The 19,334-nt window shown below is 38.0% G+C and overlaps 2 protein-coding genes across 7 annotated transcripts; one reads left to right on the top strand and one right to left on the bottom strand.

Moving 5' to 3' along the window:
- ppil1 (peptidylprolyl isomerase (cyclophilin)-like 1) lies at positions 1-2,212 on the top strand. The gene is made up of 4 exons (XM_083570295.1): positions 1-185; positions 412-566; positions 1,623-1,691; positions 1,952-2,212. Exons 1-4 carry the CDS (start codon positions 130-132, stop codon positions 2,170-2,172), a joined length of 501 nt encoding a protein of 166 aa, XP_083426421.1. The 5' UTR covers positions 1-129; the 3' UTR covers positions 2,173-2,212.
- Positions 2,213-5,082: 2,870 nt separating this feature from the next.
- On the bottom strand, positions 5,083-17,889 carry frs3 (fibroblast growth factor receptor substrate 3). 6 transcript variants are annotated; one of them, XM_083524170.1, is made up of 8 exons: positions 17,421-17,889; positions 14,418-14,542; positions 14,243-14,331; positions 13,504-13,690; positions 12,800-12,961; positions 12,391-12,512; positions 10,424-11,302; positions 5,083-9,557 (listed from the first exon to the last, which is right to left on the bottom strand). In XM_083524170.1, the coding sequence occupies exons 3-8, from the start codon at positions 14,306-14,308 to the stop codon at positions 9,117-9,119; spliced, it is 1,857 nt and encodes a 618-aa protein (XP_083380296.1). In that variant the 5' UTR covers positions 14,309-14,331; positions 14,418-14,542; positions 17,421-17,889; the 3' UTR covers positions 5,083-9,116. The 6 variants fall into 6 exon arrangements, with proteins under 6 accessions (XP_083380296.1, XP_083380299.1, XP_083380295.1 ...); XM_083524173.1 differs by having other exon boundaries at positions 14,418-14,539; positions 17,421-17,876; XM_083524169.1 differs by having other exon boundaries at positions 17,184-17,429.
- Between the last annotated feature and the right edge of the window lie 1,445 nt (positions 17,890-19,334).

Genomic DNA, 19,334 nt, shown 5'->3' with positions numbered 1-19,334 from the left:
CGTGATTTTATATGCAAAGAAAAAGCGGCACTCAGAGCACTTCCGTAGCACGTTTTGATGTACTATTTATTGAGTCTATTTCGGTATATTTTCGGGAATACAGAGTTCTGTTGCTGTTAAGACTCAGAAATGGCAGGAATCCCTCCAGACTCGTGGCAGCCTCCTACAGTGTCACTGCAGACCTCGTAAGTAGATGCACAATTTATATCTGAGTGAATCAATGAATGTTAGCCTGCCTGCAGGAGAGATCTTCAGCCGATCATTTTTGGAGTAATGTTGGTTTCGTTTCTGTAATAGTGTGCATGTGTGGTTATGTGCTGGGCGATGGGTAATAGGGGTTTCTGTAGGGTTAAGGATGACTTTCATTGAATGCGAAATGCAACTTTGTCACTGTCCTTGTGTGGTCTTCAGTATGGGGAACATCGTGTTGGAGTTGTACTGGAAACACGCACCGAAAACCTGCAAGAACTTCGCCGAGCTGAGCAGACGAGGGTATTACACCACCACCAAGTTTCATCGCATCATTAAAGATTTCATGGTGCAAGGCGGCGATCCGACAGGAACTGGTGAGTCCTGGTCAATTGTACAAAGTCACTGCAGCTGAAAAGTGTGTAAAAGAGTGAGAAATATAACAGCAGGACCAATATCTTCATTTTCATCATTATAATCACGTGTTTCAAACAATGCAATCATGATTTCCTTCTAATAAAAATGTCCAACACTTTCCATTGCGCACACTACATGAAATTCACATCTTAACATTTCTCATGTAACCCCCTTTAAAAAAGATTTAAAAAAAGAAAAAAGATATCGTTGAATATTTTCTAATTAGTTATCTATGCCTTTGCTTTGCAATTGATTTATGATCACACTCTTGATATCACACAAATGAGGATGGGTTCCCCTTTTGAGTCTGGTTCCTCTCAAGGTTTCTTCATGACATCTAAGGGAGTTTTTCCTTGCCACAGTCGCCACGGCTGCTCATCAGGGATAAATGCACACCATTCACCTTGACTGTTGATTTCTGTAAAGCTGCTTTGAGACAATGTCTGTTGTGAAAAGCGCTATAGAAATAAACTTGACTCCTCAGGTATCCTCTCACCTTCCAGAATCTTGTTGAACCACCTGTTTAAAAACTCCAATGCCATCTCTCCTAAACATCACCATGCTTCTACTCGTACATCATCTGGTCCAACCGACTTTCCACTCTTCATCCTCTTAATCTCTGCTCTCACTTCTTTCTTACTAATCCACATTCCTCTCCTTAAAGCCATACCTTCCCATCATCTCCTCATCACCTCTGTTCCCTTTACTCACATGCCCATTAAAGTCTGCCCCAATCACCAATCGTTCATTCCTAGGTACACCTTCTACCACTTTATCTAACTCACGCTAGAATTTTAAATTAGAACATTTATTTAAGCGAAATATCCTGTTTGTACAAACAAACTTTCGAAGGGTCTGAATTGTTAAAAATATATGTGCAAGTGTAAATAGGCAATAAATCAGCACTACACAGAGAGATAACAAGTACAACATGCATAGATTAAAATTCTCTAACCTAAAGCTATGCTTTAAAGATGATTATGGATATTAAACATCTTTTTTTTGTGTGTTTTCAGGTCGTGGTGGTGCAAGTATCTATGGAAAACAGTTTGAGGATGAACTTCACCCAGAGCTGAAATTCACAGGTGGGTATGGCCAGAGATTATGCAGCTCGTTACATTAAATAACTTGTCATATTAGAAAATGCAAAGTCTACATGTTACTTAATGTTACTGGAAATTGCAAATAGCGGTATAGAAAGAATTTGTGTATGCAAGTACGTCATTGTTGCATAACTTTGCTCAAGAATTCAAGAAAATCAGTCTAATTAAAGTAATTATACCAGTTTATCTTACTGACTGTACCACATTGTTAATCAGTGTTTGTTTTATTATTTATTTTTTAGGCGCTGGAATCCTTGCTATGGCTAACGCTGGCCCAGACACAAATGGAAGTCAGTTCTTTTTAACACTGGCCCCCACACAGTGGCTTGATGGCAAGCACACAATATTTGGGAGAGTTTGCCAAGGCATGGGAGTTCTTAGTCGAATTGGCATGGTGGAGACTAACAGTCAAGATCGGCCAATAGAGGAGATAAAAATTCTCCATGTGACTCTACCTAACTGACATTTGTCAAAAATGCACTTATTTGTACAGTATTGCTTTTTTTTAAAAAAAAAAAGAAAAGAAACAATAAACCAACATTTTAGTGTTTTCAATGTGTGATTTACATTAAATAGCATACAGCTCTAATAACAACCAGCCACTGAATAGACTCTTCCAGTTATCAGTCTAGAACCTGTAACTTGAAAGGCATTCCTCTCTTTCTAACTACTTGAGGGTATTTCTGTAAAAAAAAAAAATAAAATTGAATCAACTTATAATAAGCACTTATAACCAAATGCTGATTAGATTAGGGTCTTTCGTTCTGCCATGTTGCTGTAACACAAAATTTCTACATTTTGCTTGGACTATGTAACGGATCTCTTGTGAATTGTTTTGGAAAAAAGTGTCCGTCATGTCACTAATGTTTATATATGTAAATACATATGGCTTCCAATCCAGGTCCCTCACACCTAATTTATCTGCATTAGGATCAGCCTTAACCATGATCCTTAACAGTATACTGAAGATAAGATCATTTACATTATAAAACTGTTATGTTGCATTTGTTTTAGCAGACAAAATTGTGCTGAAATCTCAAGTCAAGTTTATTTCTATAGCGCTTTTTACAACGGACATCGTCTCAAAACAACTTTACAGAATTTAAGAGTTAAGGTGAGCGATGTGTATTTACCCCTGATGAGCAGCCATGGCGAGTGTGGCAAGGAAAAACTCCCTTAGATGTTATGAGGAAGAAACCTTGAGAGGAACCAGACATAAAAGGGGAACCATTCTCATTTGTGTTATATCAAGAGTGTGATTATAAATCTTTAAACAATACAGAACACTGGAGAGTGAGAACTAACATGAGCACTGCAATGTAAGATTATGAGTAATGTCCTTTCTACCGTCTTATTCAGTCATTTGAGGTTATGGAACCAGGAGCTACTGAGCAACTCATAAAATAGCTCTACAGTGCCTTGTTCTCTTTCTGAGGACACCGAGGCGATGTTAGCATGCTTTTTCAGGCAAATGAGTAAAAATGGTGATGCACATTTATGAAAACATACTCATTATTACAAAGGAAAATTATAGTTATTGGCACAATTGTCTATTTTCCAATTGTTTTTGTTTTATCGATGCACAAAAAGTGTAACTGTAGGATTAAGCATGTTTATTAATGTGCATGTTTTTAAATACTGAACCTGACAGCAAAATGTCAATAGGCAGGAAAAAACTGATGTTGCCCAGTATGCAGGGACAGGTTTAACTAGCACTAAATTTCATAGAAGACATCAGCTTTAGAAATTAGCTTTTACACTCAACTAATGATAATAGCTTCATTAATATTTACTAACCTTTTTTATCCTGGCCAGTTACTGATGAAGAACTGGGGTGAAAATGGATCCTATCCCAGGCAGCATACACAAATTCACACACTCCCTCACACCAATTTATCTGTTGGCATGGTTTAGGAAGTAGGTGGAATTTGGAGAAACTCATTCAGACATAGGAAGAATGTGAAAATGTCACACAGAGACTTCACCAAGCACAGGGTTAAACTATTTTTGTAGTTATTTCCATAAATAAACCGTGTTCTTTCATTGCTCTTTTGGAAGCTTTTACATGTAGCTAATACACACTTAATGGACATGGAAATGTTTGTGGACAATTAACCATAAGACTTGTATGTGCTTTTTGAAAATCCCATTCCACATTGGCTGTTATAATAATCACCACTGTTCTGGGAGGATGTTTCACTAGATTTTGCATTGTATTTGTGGAGATTTGTGCTCATTCAGCTAGAAGGGTGTTAGTAAAGTCAGGTATTGATGTAGGGTGAGGAGGCCTGGGGTGCAGTCAGTGTTGCAATATATCCCAAAGGTCTTCAATACAGTTTAGGTCAAAGCTTTTTAACAAGCCACTAAAGCTCTTCCACTCCAGCCATATCTATGTAAACTATTTCTTCACAGAGCTCGCTTTGTGCACAGAAGCATGCTGTTTGGGTCTTATAGTTTAAGTGAGGGTAAAATTTAATGCTACCACATCCAAAGACATCCTATACAATGTTGTGCCTCCAACTTTGTGGTAAGTTTGGTAAAGAACCACAAATGACTAAAAAAAAAAAGTCAGATGTCCCAATACTTTTGTCCATACAATGTGGATGGTAAACTGTGAGGCACAATTATAAATACTCTTTCTGAGAATCAAATGCTAAATTAAAGTCTTCTCCACACAGGTTTAAAGGCAACAACAACAGAAAAACATAAGAGAAAGTAAGACACATCTGCATATTTCAAACAATGACTTACTGTGTTTTCTAATTTGACTATCTTAAATCTAATGATGCAGATGCCCATACCAGTTCTCTTTTAAATAAACACTGCACTGCCAAAATTGATCCAACAACTCTGAGATATCTCACATTAGCTTTCATGCAGCCTGCAGAGGCTCGGTAGATACATATTATTATAAAAAATGCAGATACCAACTTATGAGCATACTTAAGTGAATGCTGTTTTCTGAAAATGTGAACATTTGTTAACTACGAAGAAAATAGTATATGTTGTTGCACTGCCGCCTTGTCACAAAGCAATATATAATTATATTAAATTGTTATAAATCTACATCGATTTCTCATATTTAAAATACATTCTGCGGAAAGATGCCTGCTAAGTTATGCCTGCTGCTAAATTATATAAAATTTCTAAGGTTTAATATTGAGACGAATTTTGGGATTAAAACTCTAATGCCGCAGTGGAAAAGTGCGAGAAAAAAAAGCATCAGCTCTGGTGACATCACTGGGTGAAGAGGTGGGAGCTAACAATTTTGGCTTTCAATCCCAACATAATAAGTTATGGATCTAGACTACACTGCTGTGATCAATTTGATTTTTTTTTTTACCTAACTTAAAATGACTCATCAGTAAAAGCATTTCTTTACAGTTCCAGTTTTAATATTGACATTACATTGAATCACATTCATTTTATTGTACAAGCCTTTCTTGTCAAAGGTTTATACGACTGAAAATAACATTCAGTATGGGGCATGCCTGCTCTGCATTGTAAGGAGGAAGGAAGGGGTTAGGACTGCAACTACATCAGACTACTGAAGATCTCATCTCTGTGGACAGAGATGACAACGCGTTGTCCATCTAACAAAATGAATTCCAGTGCATGGACGGCTCTTCCTACAGTTCAGACAGCTGTGGCAAAAAATTAGTTGTATTGTGTAAACAAACACAGGAAAAGCTGACTGCCACCGCATACCCATATATATGTTATGTACGCACACAGAAATACATACTTACAAGATAATGTAAATACTGTATACAAAGAAACCAACTGGAAAAAAATTGAATTTTTCAAGACAAAACAGTAACACTTTTTTTTTTGTTTTTTTTATCAGTGAAGATAGAAACATCGAGTGTAAATCGCCTGATCTGGGCGTTTTACGAGTCCGTCTCTGTGTATTACATTCATACAGAGAGTAAGACTGTTCACAGAGCTTTGAGCCCAGCAAGCTCCACTAAAGAGTCCATGCATGAGCCGCTCTCGATCGCTCTTACTCAGACACATTTGGCACTCGTTCACATTAATGTGCAGGACATCACAGTCAGTGAGCTCTGCCTAAGCCTTATTAAGACAAAATATATAACCAGACTGCCAATAAGTCGCTCAGTTTTCAGTTAGGTTTCCTTCTAAATTTACCTTCAGCTGAAAATTTACCTCAGGCTTGGATGAAAATAGAATTATATGCAAATCTCATTTATGACATTGCATTAACGGAGAGGTACATAGTTGTTTTTGACAAAAACAATTAAACAAGGAAAGTCGAAACAAAGATTGTAATTAAGACACCTGTAAATGCTTAATGACTGTTTAGACTTTCTTTGTAAAATGTGAAAACAATGTGGTTTTTTTTTGTGTTTTTTTTTTTGTTTGTTTTTTTTTTGGGATTCAATATCTCAATAATTCAGGATTATTGTTGTCCTATTTCTATTTTCAGTGCAACTAGCCTGGGTCTAAAGTGTAACCCATAATATATGAAATTCACAGCGAAGAGCTACTTCATTGACCCTGATGGAATAAAAAATTAGATTAAAAATGGAAAACTCCTGAAAAATAAAAACATTCACAATCCAAAGAGGTCTCACACAACCAACAGAAACACAAGATTCCAAGTTTCCTAGTGTACCTTAGCTTTTCCCAAAATTTAATAACAACTTATATCATTTTTTTATAGCACAATTAGGTTATCTATGATCGCACGTATGTCACATTTACAAATACAATACCCCATTTCCAGCATTGCCTGGATTACTCCCAACAGCACATGTGTGTCAAGGCCTGAGAAAGACAGCAAAGCCAGTGCTGATTAAGACCTCTTTGAAAGGTGATGAAATCTCATTGTATCACACACACAGATCATCATATTTCACAACTTAGACAAACACTGATATGACCCCAGTAACTGTTATTGCAAAACGTTTTTTTTTTCCACACAATACCAAAAATATAGATGTTAAAACTAGATTGACTCTCTTAAAAGTGTTCAAAAGTGTCCAAATAGTTTATCATCGCATTCTTAGAGCACATTACAAGCACTGTAATGTACCTGTGTGAGTGTATATTACATGTTGATTTTGTTTGGCTTAACCCCACTAACAGCCATACTGAAGTGAAATGCAAGGCTCTATGAAGAGCAATCGCTTCTAGCTGGATTAACTAAGATGTGGGAACGTCTGTCACGAAATTCGTTCTTAATTAGAAATCAGAATACTTTTATTTATTACAAGTATCTGAAATTTAGGACAAATCCATAGCAAAGGGCTAATGAGGGTTAACACACTGGTCCAGGAGAATAGTGTTTTGACAAATTCATCAAGTAAATAGTTGTAAAGAGTTTGGAAATGAAGCTCTGTGTGGCTTTGCTCTCAGTTTAGCATGGCTGCCAATTCCAGTGTGAAGCACTGAGTCTACATCCCCACCCAGCTTAACAACTAAAAACCTACAGTAACTGTGTTTCCACCTAGTTTCATATACATACTAAGCACTTTCACAGCTAAGTGGCATGTGTAGGTTTGGGCTATGCCTGTAATCATAAAGTTTAAATGCTATAAATAAAGTTTATGGTTCAGTTATGAACACTTACTTTTTTTTTTTCAAAGCTGGTAATAAAATTGTATAACTGAGGTACATTTGCACATTTATAAAATGTGTAGATATACTACAGTTATACACAATTCTTGTAACAACATGAAATCTTGACAAATTGATGGAAAGAACTTTCCAAGATCAGGAAGTACAGACCAGTGACTTGAATAATACAAGCAAATATGTTATGGCCTTTTTTCCCCCTTATCACACATAACCTCAATCTTATACTAAAGTCAGAATCTTGATTGAAAAGCCTTTTACTTTTGGATTAGTCTAAAACTTTGTGCAGAAAACTTTCCTAAGACAACTCTTTGAGCTTCAATCCTTGTCAATATGAATGCCAGGTAATCGCAGAATTTGAGCCATCATTCATATTAGTCTTTTTCACAGTATAGTGTAACTGCAAGGCAACATGTACAGTAAGCTACCTGTTACTATAGGTGGAACAGACAAACATGAACCCTGACTGGAATTCTGCCACTAACAACAGAACATCCAGATTCGATAAATTCATAAAAAAATACAACTGAAAATCCTGAATTGGCATGTATTAATTGGAGGCAATGTCTAAATCATCTACATTTTAGCCCTGGATAGCTTATATTCTTTGTGAAATGAGTACAGCTGTATTTTATTTCTCAGCTGTTGATAGTTGTTGATAGCCCTAAAACTCCATATACACTATTGGCACAAGATTCAGTATAATATTCATCTGTTTGGCACAATATGTCACTAAAATAAAACTATTCCACATGAAACTGCAGTTAAAAAAACAAATGGAACCATGACATGACATGTAACAAAGCTGGATCTTCTTCATCGCCTACGCTATCTTTAGGAGACAATTAATCTCTTTGACATATATACGTTATTCACTCTTATGTATAAGAGTCAAATAACAAAACTAACCAAATCCAAAAATGCATAAATATGCATAATAAAATTAAATAAATTAATATAAATAAGGTTTGCCTAATCAAGGCTCATGGAATGACTTTTTTTTTTATTATAAAAAAATAATGAAAGTCCTTCCTTCTGCATATGCATGGCTATGATGCTTTGCACAGTTTTTCCAAAACATAGATTTACATAAATACATACTCTTGGATTTGCACTTTGTTAACACTTGAATGAGAATAGATACGTGATTATTTTGGGGGTGTGGGAATAACAGTTAGGCTGTAATCTTTACCTGTAGTGTCTTTTACTCTCTCTTAATCTGTAATTTTAGACACAAAGAACATTCCAAACTGTATTTCTATATTAAATTGAATGCACTGAATGTTTAATAATAAAGAAAAGGAAATGTTTCTACTCTAAGATGTAAAATACTATAAAAGTTAATGATAGACCAAATGGATGAGTAAAAACCTGCTGTGAACAAACAAGCTTTTAAACATGTAGCACACAAACTGAAGATAAACATCTTTAGATCTGATCTGGAATGCGATATTTCTTTTAAGGTTACTCAAAACACCTTTTTCTTGTAAACCTGTAAAGGTATAATTCTGAGGCTCAGTTTAAAAGGAGGGGCTTGACTACAAATTGATGGTCACCGGGCACCAAAATCAGTTATGGACCACCTTTTAAAAATTGCATGAATTCATATAACATACAGCTGGTATATTCAGTTTTACCTTATTGTATTCACAAGAAGTAGCTGGCATAAGTGCAAATGTGTTTAAATTATGAGTGTGAGGATGGAAACTCCAACTAAATGGTGAGAGAACCGTAACACCACAGAGCTCCTTTGTTTTCTACTCTTACCCATAACCTTTTTCCCCTTACTCTTTATCACAAATTTTTTTCTCACAGAGGCAGGTCGGTGCTGTTGTGGCGGGTCTTTCGGGACGTGCCATCGTCACGAGGCAGGGCTTTCTGCAGATTGGACATGGCTGCGGTTTTCTGCAGGTCAATCACAGCATAACACTCACCACGACGGGAGGGAGGCATTATCGGGGCAGCAGCCATGCCACGCTTCATTGGAGGCGGTCTCTGTGGCACTTGAGCTCCGCCCCCACTGTGCCCTGGGCAACTCGATGCTCCAGCCTCCAAGTCCACCTGGATGTAGTTGAGCTGGCGAGACGGTGGAGGGGGCAGGTGGCGGCCATGCTGCTCGCAAGCTGCACTGCCAACTGTGCCCCGCCCTGCCCTATGCCGGCGGAAATCAAAACTGAAAACTCGGCCACCCCTCTCAGAGGGCTGAGGATGAGGAGGGCACGCGTGATGCAGATGGGGAGGGGGTGGAATCTGTTGGGAAAATCAAGATATAGTGAGGAACATCAGGAGGATCCAACACACTGGTGCATTTTGTATATTTATTTTCCCCTGAAGCTAAAGACACAAGGTGGTTTCAAAACATCAGAAACACTAATAATTTACACATTAAAAAGATTGTTTCATAATTTACTACGATTCAATTTGAATTACATTTGGTTTTGAAATGTAATTATGTGATACTCTTTTTATACCAATATTATTAACTTTTAATATTATAATAATATTTGGGCATATTTAATTAAACCTTCAAAAACATAATCTTCTTGTCTTTTCTGCATGTTGGTAATATTACTTTAACTGCAATAGAGATTATGTCTTTTGGCTAAAATGATTACTACAATTGTTTTACTGTATGCAATACAGATAACCTGGATCAACAGGACTTCAAGTACTGAACAGAATATAAATAGCTGGTTTTGGATCCAGATTTTATTCTAGAGTTGTTCTGAAACAGGATGCTGTCTGACCAGTGTAACCTCACAGCTGTCGATAGCTTTTGGTGAAGGCATTTCCCTGCCGTCTGAGACAAATCAGTGTCTAACATTAAATCTTACAGTCTGTCTACTTCTCACATAAATGTTTTGTTCTGTACCCCATATAACCCCTTGCTATTAGATCACTCATCAGAGATGGGGAGCCTGTCACAGTGTTATCTGTCTCTCTGACAGCTGGTATAGTTGTACAAATAAACCATATCTTCCATAAAGCGATGTGCTGCTGATCTTTACAGCAAAATTCCCCAGGGAATTTCTGCAGCAGCAAATCTACAATTTAACATGGCATAGCAATGCTGCTGTAGTACATTTAGATTTTGCAGGTAATCTGTGTTTCCCCACCTGTTCTGTATTGACGTAGTTCTGCAGAGCATCGCGATGAATCCCACCACCGCCACCACTTTCCTGATGATATCCATTAGGGGTTCCTGGCCCTTCTGAGTATTCATAATCATCAAAGTCCTCCTCCTCTTCCTCCTCATACTCATCATCATCCTCATCTTCATCCTGCTCCTCTTCTTCATCACGCTGAAGAGCACGGTACTCCCACACTGGCGGCAGTGACGGAAGGTTCTCGTAGTTGAGCAGCGCAGAGCGACGATGACCCCCGCTGTAGCCCTGCGGAGGCAATGAGGAGGCATGTGTGTGTGAGAGAGGCAGAGCGTGTGGGTGTGTATGTGGGTGTGTTTCTCCAGCTGTGCTGCTGCTGCTGCTTGAGCCCACAGACTGTGACTGAGAGGCACTGCTGGGGCTCAGCCTCTGGCGGCGTGGCCCGCGAAGACCATTAATGTTCTCATATGTTAGCTGGCTTCCAGGGCAAGGCTCCATGTTGGGGTGCCGGTGCAGATGATGGTGATAATGGTGGTAGGAATGTGTGTTGCACATGTGAAGGGGCGGGGCTTCCTCTCCCTCTGTTTCGGAGCTGCCATCAGGTGCTCGAAGAGGATGAGAAGAGTGTCGGTCTCGCTCTCGCTCTCGTTCCATCATGTGACGTTGTGCCGGTGTTGGCCCCAGCATGAACTTTACCTCCTGGGCCCCTGGCTGAATGAAGAGTTGCGGGTCCTTGTGGGAGTCTTCCATGCCGCAGCAGTGCATGCTGGGCTGGCTGGGTTTGGTGGATGCCTCGGTGAAGGCGAGGGGCCGTACCTCGGGCAGAGATCGGACACAGTGGCGGCTCGAAAGCTCACTCTCCATACTTACTGTGTTCACGTACGTATGTGTCTACAAAGAGAAAAAAGTAGTACAAGACTGTGCAAAATATCACGTTTTTTAAAACATTAATTTTAAAATACAGCCTTTAAAGGCACAAAACAGCTTCTATTCAGTCTTAGGCTGGACAAGTTACAGTTTACTAAGTGAGCACTGACAAATATATGACACCCATATTATCTTTAAAAAATTCTAGATGTCGCACCACTTTCCTTCATTATCGCTAATCAGAGGGTACTTTTCCTGCTTCTCCAAGCTCGTACTTGTGCCATCCTGTGGCCAATGGGTTCCTGCTCCTACTTAAATAAAATGTTCCCTTCATCCCACAGTTGTGGAGATGTACTGAACCTCCAGATTTACAAATAATTTTCAACATTGAATCTTGAAATTTTCTGTGGGATATTCTTTTATTGCAAAGTGGAGTGGCACCCTTCTGCTTTATTCAAAATGAAGCAAGGTTTCAACAAAACATTCAAAAATGTAATTATTGATTACGATTCTTCTTTATTATAATTCAAAGATATTAGTTCTGTATATGGCATTTTATGTGTATTAGGGCTGTCAATCACTTAAAATATTTAATCAGGATTAATCGCATAGTTGTCATAAGTCAACTCATGATTAACTGTAAATTAATTGCACATTTTTATGTGTTCTAAATGTACACATAAAATGTCTTAAATTAATACTCGTCAAGTCTTTTAATCAACATGCGCAGGAACAAATATGGATGCTTCATGCAAATGTATGTTTATTATTAGTGAATCCATACTCAACATAGAGCACGAAGACAAAATATTCTTGTGAAAGTAATAACGGTGTTTTAAATTATGTAAATCATCAGGACACCAAACAGAACTTATGCTGTTTCCACACGGATGGTTTTAATTGCTGGATGCGTGCAACAGGGCACCATTTATTTATTCATATTTTTTATAAAAATGGTCAAACAGAAATGCACGCTGCATTAATCAAAGGTTAATAAAATTAGTGCAGTTAAAATTAATTTGTGTTAATGCGTTATTAATGCGTTATTTTTTTTTACAGCCCTAGTGTGTATATATGTGTGTCTGCACTAAGTAGGGTATGTGTCGCTTTACCTGATCATCCATGCCCATGAGACTGTGTCTGTGGTCATCGGTAAGGGAAGGTTGTGATGAGTCTGCACTTATAGGGTACCCCGGGTATCCATTAGGAAATGTCTGCACTGGGAAGCCAGGAGCTAAGCACAGATGTTTAATGAGTTTAGAATGGACAGTGTACAGTGGTATTGCCATGAGATTTCTAAATATTAGCTATCAAATTGGTAGTAATCAACTTCAGCAGAATTCCTGAACAGCAACAAACTAATTTTGACAGATGCTAACACAGTGTACCAAATCCATGAACATTCCCATTACAGTATATCTGCCTTAATTCTAAATATTTATTAATCTTATTTTTTCAATGTGTAATGTGTACGTAAATCCAATTCTGATTGCTCTCTGTGTGTGTTTGTGTGGGTCTCACTGTTTGGTGTTTGAGGGGTTCGAGGCATCTCCATCTCCGGTGTGTGGCCAGGTCGGGTCATAATCATGGGCTCCTCCACCACATTAATGCTGTTGCACTGCATCAGCTCCTGCAGCAGGTTAAAGATCTCTTCTGCCCGAGAGCACTTAAATGCAAAGATCCCTGCATGAGAATAGAGAAAAGCATCTTCATCTTCTCTTAAACACTCACCCTCTCACAGAGTATGAAAGAAGAATGCTAAAGAGAAGGAAATTTGTTTTAACCAAACTTCTACAAGACCAAACTTCTACACCTGAGAACACTAAATGGATCAGTTCATTTCCTATTGTAAATCACTCATCCTGTTACTAGGGGAGAGTAAAATAGCAAAAGCTACTCTCCACCATATCGAAAAATAGAATCTACCATGTGCTGGGGATCAAAAATCAACTTCAAATGGATTACAATAATTCTACAATCAATTCATAAAAAACAATGAAAGTGACCTGAATATATTCAGAAATGTTGGAAACTTTCAAAGAGTTCAATAACAGAATAAAATAGTATTGAGATTGAGTCTATCAATTCAAGGGACATTTATATGCTCAATCATTCCACAGTCATACACAAAGCTGACTCTCTTTAATTAATTATCAGCTCGATATTTAATAGATGGTAAATGAGAGATGGCAAGTGTTTAGTCCTCTGTGGATTAGTGAACTCACCCTGTCCTGTCTGACAACGCCTCCCGCTCTCGAACGAGAACAGGTTGGAATCGTAGCCGTAACGACGCAGGCAGAGGTACGGCCACCGGATGGCGTCACGCTTTCGTGTGTGCAAAATGAGCTCGGTTTGGGTGAGCTCCATAGTCCCCGATCCCAGTTCGTTCCCTTCATCATCCACATTTGTCACCTGCGATAGAAAAACAGATCAAAAACGCAATCATTTTATGCTTTGGGTTTTTTTTTCCTCCTGCTCTGTGTGAAGGCTATGATTTAATTCTTTTTTTCTGGTTGTTAGTGTGGGTAGCAAACTTATTTTTTTATGGGATATTGATTTAAATTGTATTTTACCTTTTACAGCTACCAGTAAATAAACATGTATTCACTCACCCACTCTACTAAACCTGCTCTTGTTGTCCCTCAAATGTCCTTTTTTCAGACATTTTTGCAGAAGTAGCAGTACTGACTTAGTAAAGCTTACAGATCAGATTTATATTACAAATACTGCTATACAACAAAGATAATAACAAAGGAATGTCAGAAAATGCAGTAGAATGAGTTAAAACTTACCCACCAAAAAGCAAGAAACTGAAATCTGACAAAAGGAAAAACTTTGACCTCTGTGCTCTGACTGATAAAAGGCCACGCCTCCAGACCCCATATCCCTCTAGCACCTTTTTTCACTGAACATTTTATTTGGATCTATAACAAAACAATGTGTGCTAGTAAGTATTGTATATACCTTGAATTTGGTGGGGTGGTTGTCTTGAATGGCGTCTCTGTATAGACAGCTCCAACAGCTCCCCATAGCTTCAGCAGGTTAGCTGAAACCTGAATAATAATAAAAAAGATAAATACATTTTATTTCATTAGTTAGAACAGCTGACCAAAGTGTATTAGAGAAAAATAAACTGTACCTGGTGCAGGCCATCAGTGGGAGTGATGCTACCGTCAATCCCAGAATTCTCTGCTGGGGGTCATGGTGGAACAGGGCTGGGGTGGTACAGGCAGCGGGCTCCAGTCTGCAAACTTTTCATATCTCCTGACAAACCGAAAAAAGAGATTCCACTGAGGATTTTTTTCTTTTTTTCCAGGAAAGTGTGCTGTAATTAAGATACAAAAATGGAAGTCAATCTGCGCTGCATTGCCTGGCTCCCATGGGATGTGAGGTATAATTACTTTACATGACATTTCTGTCTCGCAAATGTGCATAGGCTCTGCCCCAGGATAGCGAAAAATAAATATATTTTACTGCTAAACTCTTACAATTCAAATATCACCTGTCAGGACCTTAAATGCGAAACTTGTGCAAAAATGTTCTTTTATTTCTTATTTCATGTCATTAAAAAAAGTGAATTAACACCAGTTACTAATTTAAGGAAATCATGTGTTGCACTACTGTTGTACAATTTTTTATAATTAGTGGCCTTTACACAAGGACCTAAAAAGTATACATACATATTGGTTATTTCTGTTGCAGGAGACTGTATCTTAAAATCACTCCAAAATATTTATACAGCATAAAGGGGGCTTTATGTCATCAGGCACCATTTTTACACTCCATAAATAGGAAATGACATCAAAATAAGCCTTATTTTGTACTAAAAAAAACTCTCCATTCATTGATTTCTGAGTTCTATTTCCAGTCACCCAAAATGTCTGAATGAAACTGTGGACAGATTTCTAGCTGCAAACTATTACTTTTAGCTATGTAGGTCAAGAGCCTCAAGCACCTGTATATATAATGTATAATATATAATAACATTTTATTTTTAAAAAAAATGCAAAGAAATAAAAATTTTTTGAAATTATGTTTTTTTTGACAACTTTGTGATAGAAAAATATTGGGGCATAAACTTTCAGCCCTTTATATCACCACAGAAGTTATAAACAAAATACATTTGGCATAACATATACTAATCTGTTATTACATATTTTACTGAAGCCTTTTTCACGGACAAAAACATGTCGATCCGATGAAAAAAACAAAAACATCCATGCCGTTAATACAGCATTGAATGATATTTAAGAAAGAAAACAAACAGCAGTTTTCGCTTACTAAACAAACATGACAAACATGCTGACAAGTTCCAATGCCACAATCTGGACTCATATTTACAAAAATAAACAAGTAATGCAAATCATTCTGACAAACGAGTTTGCAAGGTGTTTAAACTGGTATAATAAGGAAATGAACATATGGATAGTGAAGGTTTGATATCTCAATTTTTAAACTGTAAGATTTTAACAGGGTTTGATTTGGAGATGACAGGAACATTTCCTTTCCTTATTGCTATGGTGGTTCATCTTTTTTAACTTAAGTATGTAACTTTTACCTGGAAACGTGCCTTTAGAGTTAAGGTTTACACATACTATATGTTCAGCTGGTGTACCCTTGATGGTACGACCCAACTGACAAAAAGGGTGGCATTTAGTACCCTTTGTCAGTGTGTATACTTATTATATAAAGGTATAATAATTGTTTTAGTAGTAGTAGTCATAAATTCAAATCCCAGCCACACCAAGCTGCCTCTCCTAAGCCCCTGAGCAAGGCCCTTAACCCTATTGCTGCTCAGTTGTATGAATGAGATAAAAGTAAGACGCTCTGGATAAGGGTGTACGCCGAATATATAAAGTCATAAATGTAAAAAGTAATAGCACTGTAACTTACTTTGAAACTTCTAACCTGTGTGTCAGGAGTAGGGCTGAAGTTTAACACGAAATAAGGAGCAGATCAGCTCACAAGACACTGCATTAATAATATACAACCTGTTTCACAATAACTCGGTAGTGTAGAATTATAGATACACAAGCTCTGAGTGAGATCTAGTCTAACTTCCTGATCCCAGCATCCTCTGACCCCACTACTCTTAGCCTATACTGTATATCCGAGTCATGAAGTAAGCTCATAAAACAGGCCTACTACTACTACTACTACTACTAGAGACCCTGATCATGCAAAAACAAAACGGTTTGTGGTAATCAGTGGCCATTTCTTTAAACGTGCACCAAATCTGCGACTGCAATCTCACGCCTTCCGCGTTCATTCATGTGGCAGGCATTGAATCACAGTGCATATAGTTGTTTGTGATTAAAAAAAAAAATGCATCCCGTTGCATCCTCACTTCAACAGTCCAGTCCAGATGATCTCGTGGCGGTGCATGCAAAGCCTACATCTTGAAAAATATCAATAGCTCGAACGCCATATGGGTAGAAACTATTCATTTAAATCTAAAAAGAATGTTTGTGCATGCTACATGCATGCTGTTCCTGTTCCTGCTCCTGCTCCCCGGGGAAGATGTCAGAGGAGTCCGTGAGTGACACCTGCAGCAGGTTTCATACCGCGCTTTAAATACGAGCAAAAACAAAAGGGGGAAAAGACATGAAAAAAAAAACAATCAGGGAGCTCAAGGTTACGCGCTAAACGAGCTACTAATGAGCGCCGAGAAAGAAAAAAAAGGCTGCATGAGAACAAACACGCACCATCAGAAGGAATCCTGGGGGGAAAAGACATGCAGAACAGTCACAAGCTGTCTCCAAAATGGCATATTCTATTGTTTAAACAGCGACGTCAATCACGCAAAAGACAGAAATACACAATTGATGGAGCAGCCATGGATAAACTCGAGTGGTCCATAGCGGAAGGGGGGTATAGCGAGCGCTGTTTAGTAACACAGTCCTACCGTAGAAAAGCCTACTACAGCTGGATGCTAGTGACGGCGGAAATACTGCGCGCTCCACGCACACGCTATGATAAACAGAGTCCCGCGAGTATCAGCATCAGCATCAGCATCAGCACCGTGGTGAACGTGGACGCTGCTGCAGACACACGCCGGAGCTGCTGCCTATAAGCTCGGATGCGCCGCTTCTCTCTCTCTTTCTCTCTCTCCCTCTCTCTCTCACCCTCTCTCTGTACTCACATGTTCTCCAGCGGAAACGAGCGCGGAGGAGCTGCGGTGCGGAGTCCGCGGCGTTGCACACAAGGAGGCGGTCTGCCGGCTGTCCTCCGCTTCTTTCTTCACTTACATTAGTCAGGGGTTTTGTTTACTGATTGGTTTTAAAGCCCCCCAAATAATGGTTAAAAAAAAAAAAGGTTTGCAAATGACAGGTTGGGAAAAGGCAGTTGTTTTTGCCCCCTCCTCCTCGACGCCCCCCTTGCTGCGGCACGGGCCTCTCTTTGACATTTGCCGAGCGCCGGGGTGAGAGTTCAGCCAGCCAACGAGGCCTGATGGAGCGGCAAGAAGGTAGACACGCTGGAGGACCAGCTGAGGCGGAGCGCGCGCTCACCGGCACATGATGACGCGCTGCCAACATCTCACCATCCCCGCGGCATCATCTACCGCTCCACTCATCACACCCCATACACACATCCCTGTTTTAGTTTTTCTCACAGTGCATGCGCGCAAACATCGTTTAAAATCAGACATCTCTCAAATAATTGATTCTAATGATCATTGTTATGAATAATAAATTGTAAAAAAAATAAATAAATAATTGCAACAAGGAAAAACAGTGACATTGTCCATACAACACTCTAGCGTACAATTAATACCATACCATTAGTATCATTTAGCTCTTCCCTTACATGCAATGGTCTTTTCGTAGAGAGTTCATAATCAGGGATCAACATCCCTTAAGTGTGCATGATTGCTCGACCAGTTATTGATACACACTATACACACTGTAGTTCCCACTTTTCAATGTTTACTTGTTGGAATAAAAATCCTCTTAAGAGGTGCAAAGAGAATCAGAGGTTACACATAGTGCTTATTATGGCCTAGGAAAAATGCGAATATATTCCCTAAGAGACTGATACAGGTCAGAAAAGAAATAACATTCTAAAAACATAATACAAAATCATTATGTGAATAAGTGCATGAATAAACTTTAATACATGTATATGCTTTTAGAAAACTGTTCATGCATGAAAAACCTATGATGTAACAATGTAAGGAAATATTGTTTAATTTTTTTTTATGCAATTGATGCCATCACTTTTTGCAATATATTGTATTGTCCAGCAAACTGAATGTGTAATATAGGGTAATATAATATAATATAATATAATATAATATAATATAATATAATATAATATAATATAATATAATATAATATAATAGTAAATTGGATCTATAGCAGATGCTTCAAAAAGTAAATGTGTTCATTTTGTGTGTTTTTTTTTTTTTTTTAGCATGCTTTAAGAGAAATTTCAACAGATCACAGGTATAAATAAAGTGCTTCCAGCAAACATATGTTCTCTCTCTACTAGTATACACCGATTAGAGATAACATTATTACAATATAACATTTTTACATTAGAAAGAAATGTTATGAAGAGTATGACAACTTTTTTTTATTACTGCATCAATAATTAATTGTTCAAAATCTTTTGCTTTGTTGCAAAGTCTGAAAATATTTATAATATTGCAAATTTTTGACTATTTCTATCCTTTCAGTGGAAATCATAAAAGAATGTATGATTCTGTAAAGGTTTATTTGTGGCATGAAAATTCAAAGACAAACTTTAAAGACAGAAACAGTAAATAAAATAGCACCATAAATCTTAGATCTAAAATTAAAAATACTTTTTCAACAATTGGATTTTTTATTCTTCATAATCTTGATCTTCATTTGCCGATGGTGGCCATGTTTTTGAGATACGCTAATGTCCTCCTAGACCCTTGTGGCACATTGGACATAAACACTGCAGGCCAATTTGGTGGGACTAATGGATTCATAGTTATTGCCGCTTTTATTTTTTTCCATCTTATAGCGCCACCAAGTGGCCAAGCTACATTTTTTTTTTTATTTAACCTCAGAGTGAGCTCATACAC

The sequence above is a fragment of the Silurus aristotelis genome, assembly GCF_946808225.1.
Source record: "Silurus aristotelis genome assembly, chromosome: 2".
Taxonomy (NCBI): domain Eukaryota; kingdom Metazoa; phylum Chordata; class Actinopteri; order Siluriformes; family Siluridae; genus Silurus; species Silurus aristotelis.
Note: the sequence above shows the minus strand (reverse complement) of the source record. Positions and strands in the feature narration are given on the sequence as shown.

Excerpts from the sequence above, each read along its gene's own strand:
- ppil1 (XM_083570295.1), top strand. The coding sequence starts at position 130 with ATGGCAGGAATCCCTCCAGACTCGTGGCAGCCTCCTACAGTGTCACTG. Across the intron at positions 186-411 it reads ACAGTGTCACTGCAGACCTC|TATGGGGAACATCGTGTTGG; the intron begins GTAAGTAGATGC and ends TGTGGTCTTCAG. Across the intron at positions 567-1,622 it reads CGGCGATCCGACAGGAACTG|GTCGTGGTGGTGCAAGTATC; the intron begins GTGAGTCCTGGT and ends GTGTGTTTTCAG.
- frs3 (XM_083524170.1), bottom strand. The coding sequence starts at position 14,308 with ATGGGGAGCTGTTGGAGCTGTCTATACAGAGACGCCATTCAAGACAAC. Across the intron at positions 13,691-14,242 it reads ACCACCCCACCAAATTCAAG|GTGACAAATGTGGATGATGA; the intron begins GTATATACAATA and ends TTTCTATCGCAG. Across the intron at positions 12,962-13,503 it reads GCGTTGTCAGACAGGACAGG|GGATCTTTGCATTTAAGTGC; the intron begins GTGAGTTCACTA and ends ATTCTCATGCAG.